Source organism: Sus scrofa, chromosome 11, assembly GCF_054392235.1.
Source record: "Sus scrofa isolate SSC_HxYL_T2T_F1_AM1 chromosome 11, Sscrofa_HxYL_maternal_Yorkshire_Landrace_v2.0, whole genome shotgun sequence".
NCBI classification, from domain to species: Eukaryota; Metazoa; Chordata; class Mammalia; order Artiodactyla; family Suidae; genus Sus; species Sus scrofa.
In genome coordinates, this window is record NC_139393.1 from 11,779,559 (window position 1) to 11,794,400 (window position 14,842).

The window sequence follows — 14,842 nt, forward strand, 5'->3', positions numbered from 1 at the left end:
TAATTTTATGCTACAAAAAAAAAAAAAGCCATTTATGACAAGCCCACAGCAAATATAATACTCAATGGAGAAAAGCTGAAAGCTTTCCCTCTAAAATCTGGAGCAAGACATGGATGTCCAGTGTCGCTACTTTTATTCTATGTAATATTGGAAGTTCTAGCCCTTGCAATCAGACAAACAAAGAGAAGAGGTAATGTCACTGTATGCAGATGACATGATACTCTATATAGAAAACCCTATGGACTCCACACAGAAACTACTCGAACTGATCAACAAATTCAGCAAAGTAGCAGGATACAAGATTAACATTCAAAAATTGGTTGCATTTCTGTATACTAACAATGAAATATTAGAAAAGGAATCTAAAATACCATGCCTTTTAAATTTGCACCTGAAAAAAGTTAAATACCTTGGAATAAACCTGACCAAGGAGGTGAACTACTTGTATTCTGAGAGCTATAAAATATTAGTCAATGCTGAATCCTTAACCAACTGCGCAAGGCCAGAGGTCGAACCTGAATCCTCATGGATACTAGTCAGATTCGTTTCCGCTGAGCCACAGTAGGAACTCCATCAGATACATGATTTCTAAATATATCTTCTCAGGCTATGGTTTATCTTCTTCTTCTCTAAATAGTGTATTAATTTTATGGAAGTTCACATTGTCTCTGTTTTCTTATGTAGTTTTTCCTTTTGTTGCCTGTTCAAAAATACCTGCCTAATGCAGACTAAAAGGTATTTTCCTATATGTTTTATAAATCTTAATTCCTTTATTTGTGAATGGTGTAAAGTAAGAGTCAGAGTTCATTTATTGGCATATGAATATCCAGTTGCTCCTCATTATTTCAAAATATTGATCTTTAGTCATGCATTTATCTTTGACACCTGTGTTTGCAGTCAACTAATCATCGACTGATTTGTTTTTTTTTTGGATTCATGTGGGCCTGTTTCTCGACTTCTTGTTATGTTCTGTTAACGCAAATGTTTACTCTTACAGCAATACCACATTGTCTTGATTTATGTGTCTTTGTGGTAAGTCATAAAATTGATAGGACCTCTCAGATTTTCTCTAATCTTTGGATTTGTTCTGGTTATTATAGGCCCCCTTAATTTCTATATACATTCTAAACTCAACTTGTGAATTTCTAACAAAAAGTCTGCCGTGGGAGTTCCTGTCGTGCTCAGCTGAAATGAGTCTGACTCTAGTATCTATGAGGATGCAGGTTCGATCCCTAGCATCTTTTGTTCAGTGGGTTAAGGATCTTTGCCGTGAGATTTGGTGTAGGTCACAGAGGTGACTCGGATCCCATGTTGCTTTGGCTGTGGCGTAGGCCAGTGGCTACAGCTCCAATTTGACCCCTAGCCTGGGATTGTCTGTATGCCACAGGTACGGCCCTAAAAAGACCAAAAATAAATAAATAAGTAAAAAAAGACAGCTATGGTTTTGACTTGGATTATGTAAAAATTGGAATGGAATGTCATGCGATGTGTTTCTACATTTGCTTAGGTTTTAGTTTTCTCTTTTTTGACATAGATCTTAGCACTGTTTTATGAAGTATACTGACCTAACCAATATTTAAATTAATTTCTTTCTAGGTATTTCATGTTTTATGCTATTTAAATATTCTTTTTGGATTTAATTTATTGTTCTTATTACCCTGCAAATATAAAGAAATATAAATATTTTTGTGCATTGATCTTCAATCCCGAGACTTTAGTAAAATCTTTATTAATTTTACAGATTTTAAGTAAATTTCTTAGATTTTTCTATGTAGATAATTATGAGATTTTTAAGTTTAGTATGCCTTTCCAATCTATATGCCTCTTATTTATTTATTTTTCTTGGCATTTTGCATTACCTTGGGTATCTAGTATAATACTGAATGAAAGTGATTGGGGAGGACATCCTTGCTTTATTCCTATAAAGCATGTAGTCATTCACCATTAAGCATGATGTTAGCTGCAGGTTTTTCACAGTTGCCTTTTTTGAGTTTGAGGTAAAGTTCCTTTATATTCCTAACTTACTGAAAGTTTTTAATAATGAATCATTTTGAATTTTGTCAAATGATTTCTGTGTCTTTTGAGATGACAAGGTGACTTGTTCTTTTGACAGTTAATATAGTGAGTTACAGTGTTTCTTTTTTGATAGGTAAACTAAGCCTTCATTCTTAGGATAAAATAAGCTTGGTTATTTTTTTTTTTTTTTTTTTTTTTTTTGTCTTTTTGCTATTTCTAGGGCTACTCTTGAGGCATGTGGAGGTTCCCAGGCTAGGGGTTGAATCGGAGCTGTAGCCGCCGGCCTACGCCAGAGCCACAGCAACGCAGGATCCGAGCCATGTCTGCAACCTACACCACAGCTCACGGCAACGCAGGATCCTTAACCCACTGAGCAAGGTCAGGGATCGAACCCCAACCTCATGGTTCCTAGTCGGATTCGTTAACCACTGAGCCACGATGGGAACTCCTTGGTTATGATTTTTTTAACATGTTGCTGGATTTTTATTTTTAATTTTTTTGTCTTTTGTCTTTTTAGGGCTGCACCTGCGGCATATGGAAGTTCCCAGGCTAGGGGTGGAATCAGAGCTACAGCTGCTGGGCTTTGCCACAGACACAGCATCTCGGGATCTGAGCCTCATCTGTGACCTACACCACAGCTCACGGCAATGCTGGATCCTTAACCCACTGATCGAGGCCAGGAATCGAACCCGCAACCTCATGGTTCCTGGTCAGATTTGTTTCTGCTGCACCACAATGGGAACTCCTCTTGGTTGTTTTCTATTGGCAATTATGAAAAGCTTCTGTAAACATCTGTATGCAGATTTTTGTGTGGACATAAATTTTCCATTTCTTTGAGTAAATACTAAGGAGCACAGTTGCTGGATCATATGATAAGAGTGTGTTTAGTTTTCTAATAAGCCACCAAACTGTCTTCCAAAGTGGCTCTACCGTTTTGCATTCCTACCAGGAAAGGATGAGATTTCCTGTTCCTCCATATCCTCACCAGCATTTCCTGTTAGTAGTGTTCTAGATTTTGGCCATTCCAATAGATTTGTGGCGGTGTATCATGGTTGTTTTGATTTCCATTGCCCTGGTGACATAGAATGTGGAGCATCTTCTCATGTGCTTATTCATGTGCTTAGCAGACATAGCAAGATGTCTGTTAAGGTCTGTAGTATTTGTAGGGTTTTCTCTAGAGTTTACAATATTTGTCATTAACTTCTTGCTCTCTACTTTAAATAATACACTACGTCAGGTATAGGGTAGAAAAATTTAAAAACTATACTTATATTTCTCCTTTCCTATCCTTTGTGGTCTTGCTATCATTATTTTTACATTTATGTTTTTTATAAATCCCTTAATGTATTGTTATTTTAGCTTTAGAGAGTTATCTTTTTTTTTTCTCCCTATCTTTTTAGGGCTATTCCTGTGGCATATGGAAGTTCCCAGGCCAGGGGTTGAATCAGAGCTGCAGCTGCCGGCCTACACTACAGCTATGGCAATGTGGTATCTGAGCCGTGTCTGCAGCCTACACTGCAGCTCACTGAAACTTTGGGTCCTTAGCTCACTGAACAAGGCCAGGGATCAAACTTGCATCATTATGGATACTAGTCGAGGTCATTACCACTGAGCCACAGAGTTATCTTAGAGCTCCTAGAGAGTTATCTGTTAAAGAATTTTTTAAATGAGAAAAAAAAGGTCTTTTTTATTTAACACCAGACTTAACAGTTTTGGCACTGTTCAATTTTTTTGTGTCATTTCAGATTGCCATCTGGTATCATTTTCCTTCTGCCAGAAGAAGTTAATTTAAAAGTCCACAGGCAGGGAGTTCCTGTCATGGCTCAGTCGTTAATGAACTGACTAGTATCCATGAGGGTGTGGGTTCGATCCCTGGTCTTACTCAGTGGGTTAAGGATCTGGTGTTGCTGTGCACTGTGGTGTAGGTTGCAGATGCAGCTAGAATCCTATGTGGATGTGGCTGTGGGTCGGCTGGCGGCCATAGCTCCAATACCAGGGAACCTCCCTAAGCCGCGGGTGTGGCTGTTTTCAAAAAGACCAAAAAAAAAAAAAAAGTCTGCAGGTAACAGATTCTTTCGTCTTTTGTTTGTCTGCAAAGGTCTTTATTTTGTTTTTATTTATGAAATAGATTAGGGTTTTCAGTGTTAGCCTGAAGTTAGAATTTAAAGCATGTAGTTGTTTGTCAATTAACACATTTACTTTTTCTTCAAATGTCAGTTGGCTCCTAGTAGCCTGGGATATTTCTCATGTTTGTTATAGTCAAGTAATGTAATTATAAAAGCGGTTATATGGGTTTGGATAAATTGCATGTTTAAAATATATTTTAAAGAAAACAATGTATGATAGTCATTCCCTTTGTTTTCTCCTCTTTTCCCTGGAGTTTTTATGGACGGTATTTGTAGCAGCATTTGTTATACTCTGGGGTATAGTTATTTCTGTACCACAGAACCATTGTCAATATAAATTATCTGTAGAGAGGACTAGTGCAAAAGAAGTAGGCAAACAAGTAATTTTTTATTTTTCTTGTCTTGGTTTGTTGGCTGGGTTCAGGATCATTGACTTTCATTATGTTCATATCCAAATTGTAAAGCATCTTTTTGTTATTTATTAAACACTTATCTAAAAGTCATTTATTATGCATGGTTTAAGAGCAGTTCTTGAAGGTTAGGTGACTGGTGGAGGTACATATTTATGTCTTGGGGTGGTCTTTCTTGTAATGCTATACTTCTTAATGCTTTATGACATTGACAGGACAAGACAAATTCTGATGCTGACACCAGTGTAGGGACCTTGGGCAAGTTGCTTAACTTGTACTAACCTCAATTTCCTTGTTTGAGATACTTTCCTGAAAAAGTTATGAGAATTAAACCAGGCTATATGTCGCAAATTAGTCCACATATAACACATGTTCACAAAATGGTGGTTCTTAATTATCATATTTTCACTCTTTCATTTCTTTGTAAAATTACATACAGCTAGAACTTTATATTGAAGATCTATTCTTTAGAAATTAGTAATTCAAGAGCTTTATAATTTAGATTATATCTGCTTCAAAAAATAATTTGATTGTCTAACAGTGGAGAACATCTGTATACTAACAGAAAACAGAACAGAAGACAGAATAGAGGAAGGAGATAAAACAAATGTAGTTATCAAATTTTGACCACTAAATTAATTTTTTCTTTTGATGTGCCATCCTTTCTTGTTTCTTTGTGTGTCTCATAATTTTTGTTGAAAATTAGATATTTTGAATATGGTAATGTGGAAACCTGATTGTTTTTTTCCCCACTCCTGTGTGTTTGTAGGTGCTAATGTGTGTTGTTGTTGCTGTTTGCTTAGTAACTTTTCTAAACTGTATTCTTAAGATCTGTACTTTCTGCCTCTTTTGACCATTGAGGCCTTTGCTCTGTTAGCTTGATGGTCAGCTGATGCTTTGACAGAATTACTTTAAATGCCTGGAGCTAAGGAAAGAAAAAAAAAGGGAAAAAAGAGAAAAAAATATACTCTCCATCTTTTGCTCTGTGCTGCAGCACTTCTACAATGCTTAGTCAGGCTGTTTACAACTCTGTCTTAACTTTTCTTTCCTACTTGTGCAGAGCCTAAAGGCCAGCTGCAAACGAAAGCATAGGTTCTTTTTAGGTCTTTTCTGAACGTGCAACCTACCCTGGGCATGCATGTGGCTTTCTGGATTATCCAATATGTGAGAGCTTTTGAAAGACCTTATACCCATACTTATCTACTTAGGCCACATCTTGCTTCCTAGGCTTCCAGATCTGCCGCAAATGTCCTCTTGCTCCAGTCTGCTGCAGCTAATATGTGGACCTTTAAAATCGGCAAAAATGACCTCACTTTGGGGATGCTCTGAGTTCAGTAAAGCAAAGGGAATTCTTAGTGTCTATCCTTGAGGCAGCTGCCAGACAGATTCAGACCCACAACCACAATTCTTTATGAGTAAGGTCCCTAGTGCTCCCTTTGCACTAGCAACTCTCACCACCAGTGCAGGCTAGAGTCATTGTGACTCTTTGCCAGTCAGGGCCATAGGGACTGAAGGTGGGACAGTAATTTTCACCACAGAACAGTAGCTTCTTTTTCACTAAATCTTCCCCTGGTTATTACACGTTTTTGACTTATTTCTAGAATTCTTCAGAAGCTGATTCTGCCAGTTTTTGTCAGGTCATTAATTTTTTTGGGAGGACGTATTTGTCCATTCTGCTGTTTTTTGGTGGTGTTACCCCCAACATTCTTTTTTTTTTTTTCCTCTCTACAGCATGGGGACCAACATCCTTTTACAAAGGAAGATACTGTAAACTGATTTCACTTGAAAATAGTTAGAAACTGAAAGTGGAAATACGTTTAAGCCTGATTTTAATAATTAAAAATTGTGTGTAGTGTACTTAGTCTCTTACTTAGAAATAATACTCCCAAGTTTTACCCATGAAACCTTACATATTTTCCAAGTTGTAAGAGAAGAAAAAGTAAGGCAACTGAGGGGTATAAACAGGAATGAAAAAAACATTTTCTTTGGCTTTGTGATCATCTCTGGAACTTTAAAAAATTGTTTGGTATTAAGAGATGTAAACTATTGCATTTGGAGTGGATAAACAATGAGATCCCGCTGTGTAGCACAGGGAACTATATATCTAGTCACTTGTGATGGAACATGATGGAGAATAATGTGAGAAAAATAATGTGTGTGTGTATATATATATATATATATATATATATATATGACTGGACCACTTTGCTGTACCACAGAAGTTGACATAACATTGTAAGTCAACTATAATAGAAAAAATAAAAAATCTTAAGAAAAAGAAGAGCAATTCATTGCTGAAAGAAAAAAGTAGAATATCATAGAAAGTCTGCCTTACAGCCTGACAATTGACCATGAATTAGAGCAGCTTTTTTTGCCAGGCTGCTTCTCTTCCTTCTGTTCTCTTATCCTGCCATCTTCCCACTCCATGCTAAATACTGAATGATTTGCATGGGTTGGCAGTGTGCTAGTGATACAGATATAGTTGATGGTTATGTAGAAATGATTCTCACCCTTATGAAGGTTATTATAAAGTGGGGATATAAAGAAATCTGTGATACTCTGAAATGATTGCTGTGGTGTGGATGAATTAATTGTAATGAGAGTTCAGAGAAAGGCAGTCTTTGTGGTTGCTGGGAAGACTTTTGGATTATGTGTTGTCTAAACTGATATTTGGGAGGGTTTTTTGTTTGTTTGTTTGTTTTAGGGCCACACCCACAGCACATGGAAGTTCCCAGACTAGGGTTGAATCAGAGCTACAGCTGCAGCAGCACGGGATCAAGCCATGTCTGTGACCTACATCACAGCTCATGGCAGTGTTAGATCCCCGACCCACTGAGCAAGGGCAGGGATTGAACCTACATCCTCATGGATACTAGTCAGATTTGTTTCTGCTGTGGCACAACAGGACTCTGATATTTGGAAGTTTAATTAAGTTAAACTTCGGGGTTAGGAGAGAACCCTATGTCATGCATAGGGAGTAACATTATGATGAAGAGTTTTAACTGAAGTAAGAAATGGCATTGCAGAAATGTTCTTTATGACAGTATCTAGGGAATGGGAAATAGAGGAAGCAGAATATAGGATGCTGAATTGGGAATCGATAAGTAATGTTATCTCATTTAGAGTTTATCCAGAGAGTTTTATAGTGATTTGCAAAGAAATCCAACTAGTTAATAATTCTCCAGTTTGATCTAAATAATGTTCACTGAATTATCCCATATGATCCTAATAATCTCAGACCTCAAAATAAGGATATTTAGGAGTTCCCGTCGTGGCGCAGTGGTTAGCGAATCCAAATCCAACTAGGAACCATGAGGTTGCGGGTTCGGTCCCTGGCCTTGCTCAGTGGGTTAAAGATCCAGCGTTGCCGTGAGCTGTGGTGTAGGTCACAGATGCGGCTTGGATCCTAAGTTGCTATGGCTGTGGTATAGGCCGGTGGCTACAGCTCTGATTCGACCCCTAGCCTGGGAACCTCTATATGCCACAGGAGCGGCCCTAGCAAAGGCAAAAAAAAAAAAGACAGAAAATAAATAAATAAATAAAATAAAGATATTTAAACATCTTTTTTTTTTTTTTTTAGGGTGGTACCTATAGCAGCATATGGAGGTTCCCAGGCTAGGGGTCTAATTGGAGCTGTAGCTGCTGGCCACAGCCACAGCAACGCCAAATCTGAGCCATGTCTGTGACCCACACCACAGCTCAAGGCAACACCAGATCCTTAACCCACTGACCGAGGCCAGAGATCGAACCTGCATCCTCATGGATACTAGTTAGATTCGTTTCTGCTGAGCCACTACAGGAACTCCTAAACCTCTATTCTTAAAAATAAATGAAAGATACTTAAATTGCTATTAATTATAAACCTTAGTATTTTCAGAAGATCATATACTTCAAGGTCAGCACTTTATATTCCAAATTCTTCTACGGCAATTTTTATGCTTTTGTATAAATAAAAGTTCAGCTATGGTATTTATTTTATTTACATTTGAGCACTTCTTGAGTGGGAAGCACCATTGTGAACCGCTTTTCTTGAATTGGCAATATTTTTTTGAATTTTAAGGAGATAGGCCTACAGGAAAAGAACACCCTTAACTGCAAATAATGTCACATTACACATTCATATTTTTAGAAATTTCAATTGACGTATAAATCTCATTTTTACTGTGGTAACAGTGATTTTAGGTTTTCTTTTTATTTAGCTTTTTAGCCTATTGTGTCATTTTCTTTAAAAAAATTATTGGGGTATAGTTGACTACAATGTTGTATTAGTTTCAGGTGAATATCAAAGTCAGTTGTACATATAAATATATCCATTCTTTCCCCATATAGATTGTCACAAACTATTGATTAGATTTTCCTGTGCTATAAAATAAGTTCTTACTAATCATCTATTCTATATAGTAGTGTGTATGTATTATTCCTACTCCCCCAATTCCTCCATCTCTGCAACGTTTTCACCTTATGGTAACCATAAGATTGATTTTGAAATCTGTGAGTTTATTTCTGTTTTACGAGTAAGTTCTTTTGTATCATTTTTATTAGATTCCACATGTAAGTGATATCATATGATACTTGTCTTTGACTTACTTCACTTAGTATGATAATCTTTAGGTCCATCCATGTTACTGTAAATAGAATTATTTAATTCTTTTTTATGGATGAATAATATTCCATTGTATATGTGTACCACACATTATTTATCCATTCGTTTGTCACTGGACATCTGGGTTGCCTTCATGTCTTGGCAGTTGTAAATAGTGCTGCAGTGAACATCGAGGTGCATGTATCTCTTTGAATTATGATTTTCTCTGGATATATTCCCAGGTTTGGGCTTGCTGGATCGTATGGTAGTTCTATATTTAGTGTCTTAAGGAACCTCCATACTGTCCTCCTTAATGGTTGTACCGTTTACCTCCTACCAACAGTACAGTGGGTTCCCTTTTTTCCACACCCTTTCCAGCATTTTTTATTTGTAGACTTTTTGAAGATGGCCATTTTGACTGTGTGAGATAATACCCCACATAGTTTTGAGAGAAATGTTTTTTGGTTATTAAAATGTTTTCCTGTAAATTTTCTTCTTTACTGTTATTTGTCTTATAATTGAGCTTTCAAAATTGTAGGCTTTTTGGCCGAAATAACTTCTTTAAATAATTTTAAATTTTTTTTTTTTTTTTTAATTGTGATTTACTGTTTCTGGATGCTTCATTTCTTTTTCTTTTTTCTTTTTTTTTTTTTTTTTTTTTTTTGTCTTTTGTCTTTTTGTTGTTGTTGTTGCTATTTCTTGGGCTACTCCCGCAGCATATGGAGGTTCCCAGGCTAGGGGTTGAATCGGAGCTGTAGCCACCGGCCTACGCCAGAGCCACAGCAACTTGGGATCCGAGCCGTGTCTGCAACCTACACCACAGCTCATGGCAACGCCGGATCGTTAACCCACTGAGCAAGGCCAGGGACCGAACCCGCAACCTCATGGTTCCTAGTTGGATTCGTTAACCACTGCGCCACGACGGGAGCTCCTGGATGCTTCATTTCTTACACGGAGAAATCATTCTATCTTTCCTCATTTTATCCACATATGCTTCATGATTTCTTCATAGAGCTATGATGACACATTCGTCTCTGTTTTTAAGATTTATACCCTCGACTTCATAGCATGTTGTTTAGGTGCATTTTCTAGTCTAGATTAGATTCCTGGATCTGCCACTTACTTATGTATGACTTTGGTTATGTTGCTTAGTCTCATCTTCAGATTACTTCTGTGAAGACAATTATGTGTTTTCCTTATAGGAGTGTTAGAGAATTGTGTACATCCACAGCTCATGGCAAGGCCAGGTCCTTAACCTACTGAGTGAGGCCAGTAAGGGATGATTGTTTCTACTTTTTCTCTATATTTCAGTTGATAAATATTGAATCATTCGTTACAAGTGAGTAATAAATATTTCCCTAATCTTGGAGTGATAGTTTTATAAACAGTTACCTTCCTTAACATGAATGCATTAAAAATTATAATACAGGTTAGAAAGACCATCTGAAAAAGATAGACCCATTCTGTAACATCTATAATATTTTTACTGCTTTAGGCAGTGTAATCAGGGAGCCATATCTGTACTCCTTTGTAATTAAGTGATGTATAGAAGGGGCATTGTTTTTTTTTAACTATGAAAATGGAACCTTGAGCTTCTTATAATAGCCCAATTGTTAGTTACACATTTTAATTGTTAATTCCTTTAAAAACAGACTATTTTTTGTTACCACTGAGCCATTCTCTGTTATTTACACATTTGATAATGGTTCTTGGGTATGCCAGGTTCTACTAAAGGCATTTACAATTCATCAAGGATATGAATCTAAAAAATTCTTCAGTGTTTTCACATTTTAGTGTACGCTATTTCTTACATACATTTATTCAGAGACTCATAGACTTAAATTTTGCTATCTACTTCTTTTCGTTCAGTCAGTAAGTGTCCATATCATTGTTTTTCATATCTGTTCTTTTCTCTGAATAGTTCACTTCTAGAGAAGCTCTTCTGAGTTACTGATTATGGGAGTAGAAGTTTCGTAGTACTAACCCAAATCAGTTGGACATATAGATATGAGTAGGTGAGACCATGGCGTGGTGAAAATGATACTTGACTTGGCTTTGATAGGTCTGCAAGTACTGTCTAAGGGAGCGCAAAATCTACAGTAACTTAGCATTTACTGGAAACATAAGGCTTCCGCTGGCTGTTTCATGGTACTGTAGATGTACATGATCAGATGACTATATTTTTTTTAGCTTAAATTTGGGGTAAGAGAATGGAGCGGCTAACCTTAATCGATTGCTAACTATATGCCTGACTTTGTTACTGAGTTCTTATAACCCAAGTACTTTATTTAATCTTCACAATAGTCCTACTAGATAGGAAATTTTATTCCTATATTGCAATTGAAGTAACTGAGACTTAGAGAAACAGCAACACTAAAGGTCACATAGCAAGTGAGTGGTGCAGCTAAAATCGAAATCTAGCAAGTCTGAATTCAGAGCTAGTCTTTGATCACTCTCATAGCTTATTTTTGTTAATAAACCAGAAATAGTAGGAGAAGTTGAAGTTGTTTCACACCACAGAAGTCAAACCAACCATTAACCAGACAGAGTATTTAGGTCAGTAAAAGATCTGAAGTTAACATTTGGGCTGGTTTCTAATAAAGTTGAACTTTGGAGCCATTACAGGGAAATATATATACAGATGACAATGCTTTAAAATTTGAGAATATTTTGATTTAAATTCTTAGATTTTAGAAGACTTTAAAATATTCTTTAATGAGATTTTATTGCTTGTATAGACTTGTATATAGATAGACTTAATGGGTTGATCCTGGGTCCTCTACCTACTTACAAGTTTTGTGACCTTTTTTTGCAAGTTACTTAAAGTTTCTGTGCCTCTGATTCCTTACCTTTAAAATGAAGATAATAATAGTTTCTTTGTCATTAGTTGTTGTGAGAAGTAAATTATTTAACATATGTAAAATACTTAGCATACTTCTAAATGGCATGTGAAATTTAGGTGGTGGTATCATTATTCTGTTATTTATCCTATTTATATCATACCATGTGGTCGCTCATTCATTCATCCATATTAATGAATACCTTTTATTGATGGAAAATTAATTCTACTTCTTGAATCTAATCTCTAGTCCCTACCTGTCTCTAATCTTAATTTCTTTTGCTTCCATTTTCTTGAATGCTCCCTAGTTACGTCTTTCTTTATATTTTATGTAATTTGTAAGGCAACTTCAACCTTTTTTTGGGAATAAGATAGAACATACCTAGTATTAGATATATATATATTATAAATAATATAATTATATATATAAAGATGTATATGAGTGTATATATATATAAAGGTAAGTGTGTGTGTACTTCTTTAAGGATGGTACTTATAACTAAATAAAGTAATTCATGTGTGATTTGATCAATAGAGAATAAGAGTATCATATATTGAGTTCCTGTCATTGCTCAGCGGAAATGAATCCGACTAGGAACCATGAGGTTGCAGGTTCGATCCCTGGCCTCGCTCAGTGGGTTAAGGATCCATCATTGCTATGAGCTGTGGTAGGTCGCAGATGCGGCTCAGATCTAGCATTGCTATAGCTGTGGCATAGGCCAGCAGCTGTAGCTCCGATTAGACTCCTAGCCTTGGAACCTCCATATGCCGCAGGTATAGCCCCCCCCCCGCCAAAAAAAAAGTACTACTGTATTATATCTTTTGTTCCATGTGTTCCAGTCTATCACTATACTTAAAGCAGTATTTGGGAGGGACAGTAATACATTTGACTCACTTGACATAATATCACAGATCAAATATGTTGCCATTAAATCAGCTTTGTTTCCCAGTTAACATGTTTTTTAAAAGTATGGTAAGATATTGGCTATTTCTCTTTTAAACATTTTTTAACATTAATTCTGTCATTTCAACATTTACTGTAATTTTGCTAATATCAGTTTCATGTTTCTTCATATTCTGTACGTGGAGATTAGACCCAGTTGTTCTTTTTCTGTTACATCCATTTTATTTGTCAGTCTAGTAATAGACAAGAAAATGAATTTTAATACCTTATTGAATTCTCCATCTTCTAGTATTTATCACTTTTCAGAACCAAACTCATTTTTAAAATGATTTTTATTTTTTCCATTTTAGCTGGTTTACAGTGTTCTGTCATTTTTCCACTGTACAGCAAAGTGACCCTGTCACACATACACATATACATTCTTTTTCTCATATTACCCTCCATCTTGCTCCATCACAAGTGACTAGATCTAGTTCCCAGTGCTATACAGTAGGATCTCATTGCTTATCCATTCCAAATGCAATGGTGTGCATCTATTAACCCCAGATTCCCAGTCCATCCACTCCCTCCCCATCCCCCTTGGTAAAGTCTATTCTCCAAGTCCGTGAGTTTTCTTTTCTGTGGAAAGGTTTATTTGGCTGTGTATTAGATTCCAGATATAAGTGATATTGTATGATATTTGTCTTTCTCTTTCTGAGTTAACTTCACTTATGGGAGTCTCTAGTTTCCATCCATGTTGCTGCAGATGGCATTATTTTGTTCTTTTTTATGGCTGAGCAGTATTCCATTGTATACCACACTTTCTTAATCCATTCATCTGTCAATGGACATTTGGGTTTCCATGTCTTGGCTATTGTGAGTAATGCTGTGATGAACATTCGGGTGCATGTATCTTTTTCAAGGAAGGTTTGTCCAGGTATATGCCCGAGTCGGATTGCTAGGTCATGTGGTAGTTCTGTATTTAATTTTCTGAGGTACCTCCATACTGTTTTCCGTAGTGGTTGTATTAGTTTACATTCCCACCAAAAAAATAAAAAATAAACTAATGGGACCTAATCAAACTGCCAAACTCTTTTTTTAAGGGCGTTTGTCCTGGATCCCACCTCATAGCCATTAGCTAGCTCTATTCTTCTAGATTTTAAAATGCCTTTTCCCATTTAAAAAAAATATTAACTCTCTTTTTGTTAGTTTTAATTCTTTAGGCACCTTTCACTTACCTGTAATGAAATTTTATCAAAATTAGCTTTAGACTTGGAAGCTTGACATTTTTAGAGTAGCTGTACTTTTTTGCTTGTTAAGTGTTTGATGTTATTTTGTTGTTGTTGTTATGTATAATCTCCCACAGTATCACTAGTGATTTTCTTTTCTGTTTACTTTCAGCTGGTTGGTGGAGAATTTGACTTGGAGATGAACTTTATTATCCAGGATGCCGAGAGTATAACATGCATGACAGAGCTTTTGGAACACTGTGATGTCACATGTCAAGCAGAAATATGGAGCATGTTTACAGCCATCCTACGAAAAAGTGTTCGGAATTTACAGACTAGCACAGAAGTTGGGCTAATTGAGCAAGTATTGCTGAAAATGAGTGCTGTAGATGACATGATAGCAGGTATGGGATTATCTGACAGGAAGTATAATTTAAATGTTTATAAAGATCCGTAAAATTCTTTTTTATATTCTCTAGGTAATATAGATTTGTTGAAGATGCCCTGATTTAAAATAGACAACTAGAAATGTATGGAAAATTTTTCTTTTATATTAAGGGAAACCCCAAAGAATGGAAGATGACATCTGTATGAGATGAACATAATTACTATTTTGCTTTTCCAAGTTTTAGAAAATCTCAAAAATGTGAAATAAGTGCTATGAAGACTACCTGAAAAATAAACAGTATCTTTCTATGTAAAACATAAACATTTACATAATTAAAATATTACAATAAATATTACATTTCTATAAAAT

General features: G+C 36.1%; 1 protein-coding gene across 21 annotated transcripts in view; it reads left to right on the forward strand.

Moving 5' to 3' along the window:
• NBEA (neurobeachin) overlaps nt 1-14,842 on the forward strand; it is a 644,629-nt gene that overhangs the window by 57,347 nt on the left and 572,440 nt on the right. For all 21 annotated transcript variants that reach the window (XR_014819172.1, XR_014819171.1, XM_021065197.2 and 18 more), the window contains exon 2: nt 14,258-14,489. Coding sequence is in view for 18 of the 21 variants with exons in the window: in XM_021065197.2 (XP_020920856.2) it covers nt 14,258-14,489 (232 nt within the window). In the remaining 3 variants the exon portion in view is untranslated. The remainder of the gene's footprint in view (nt 1-14,257; nt 14,490-14,842) is intronic.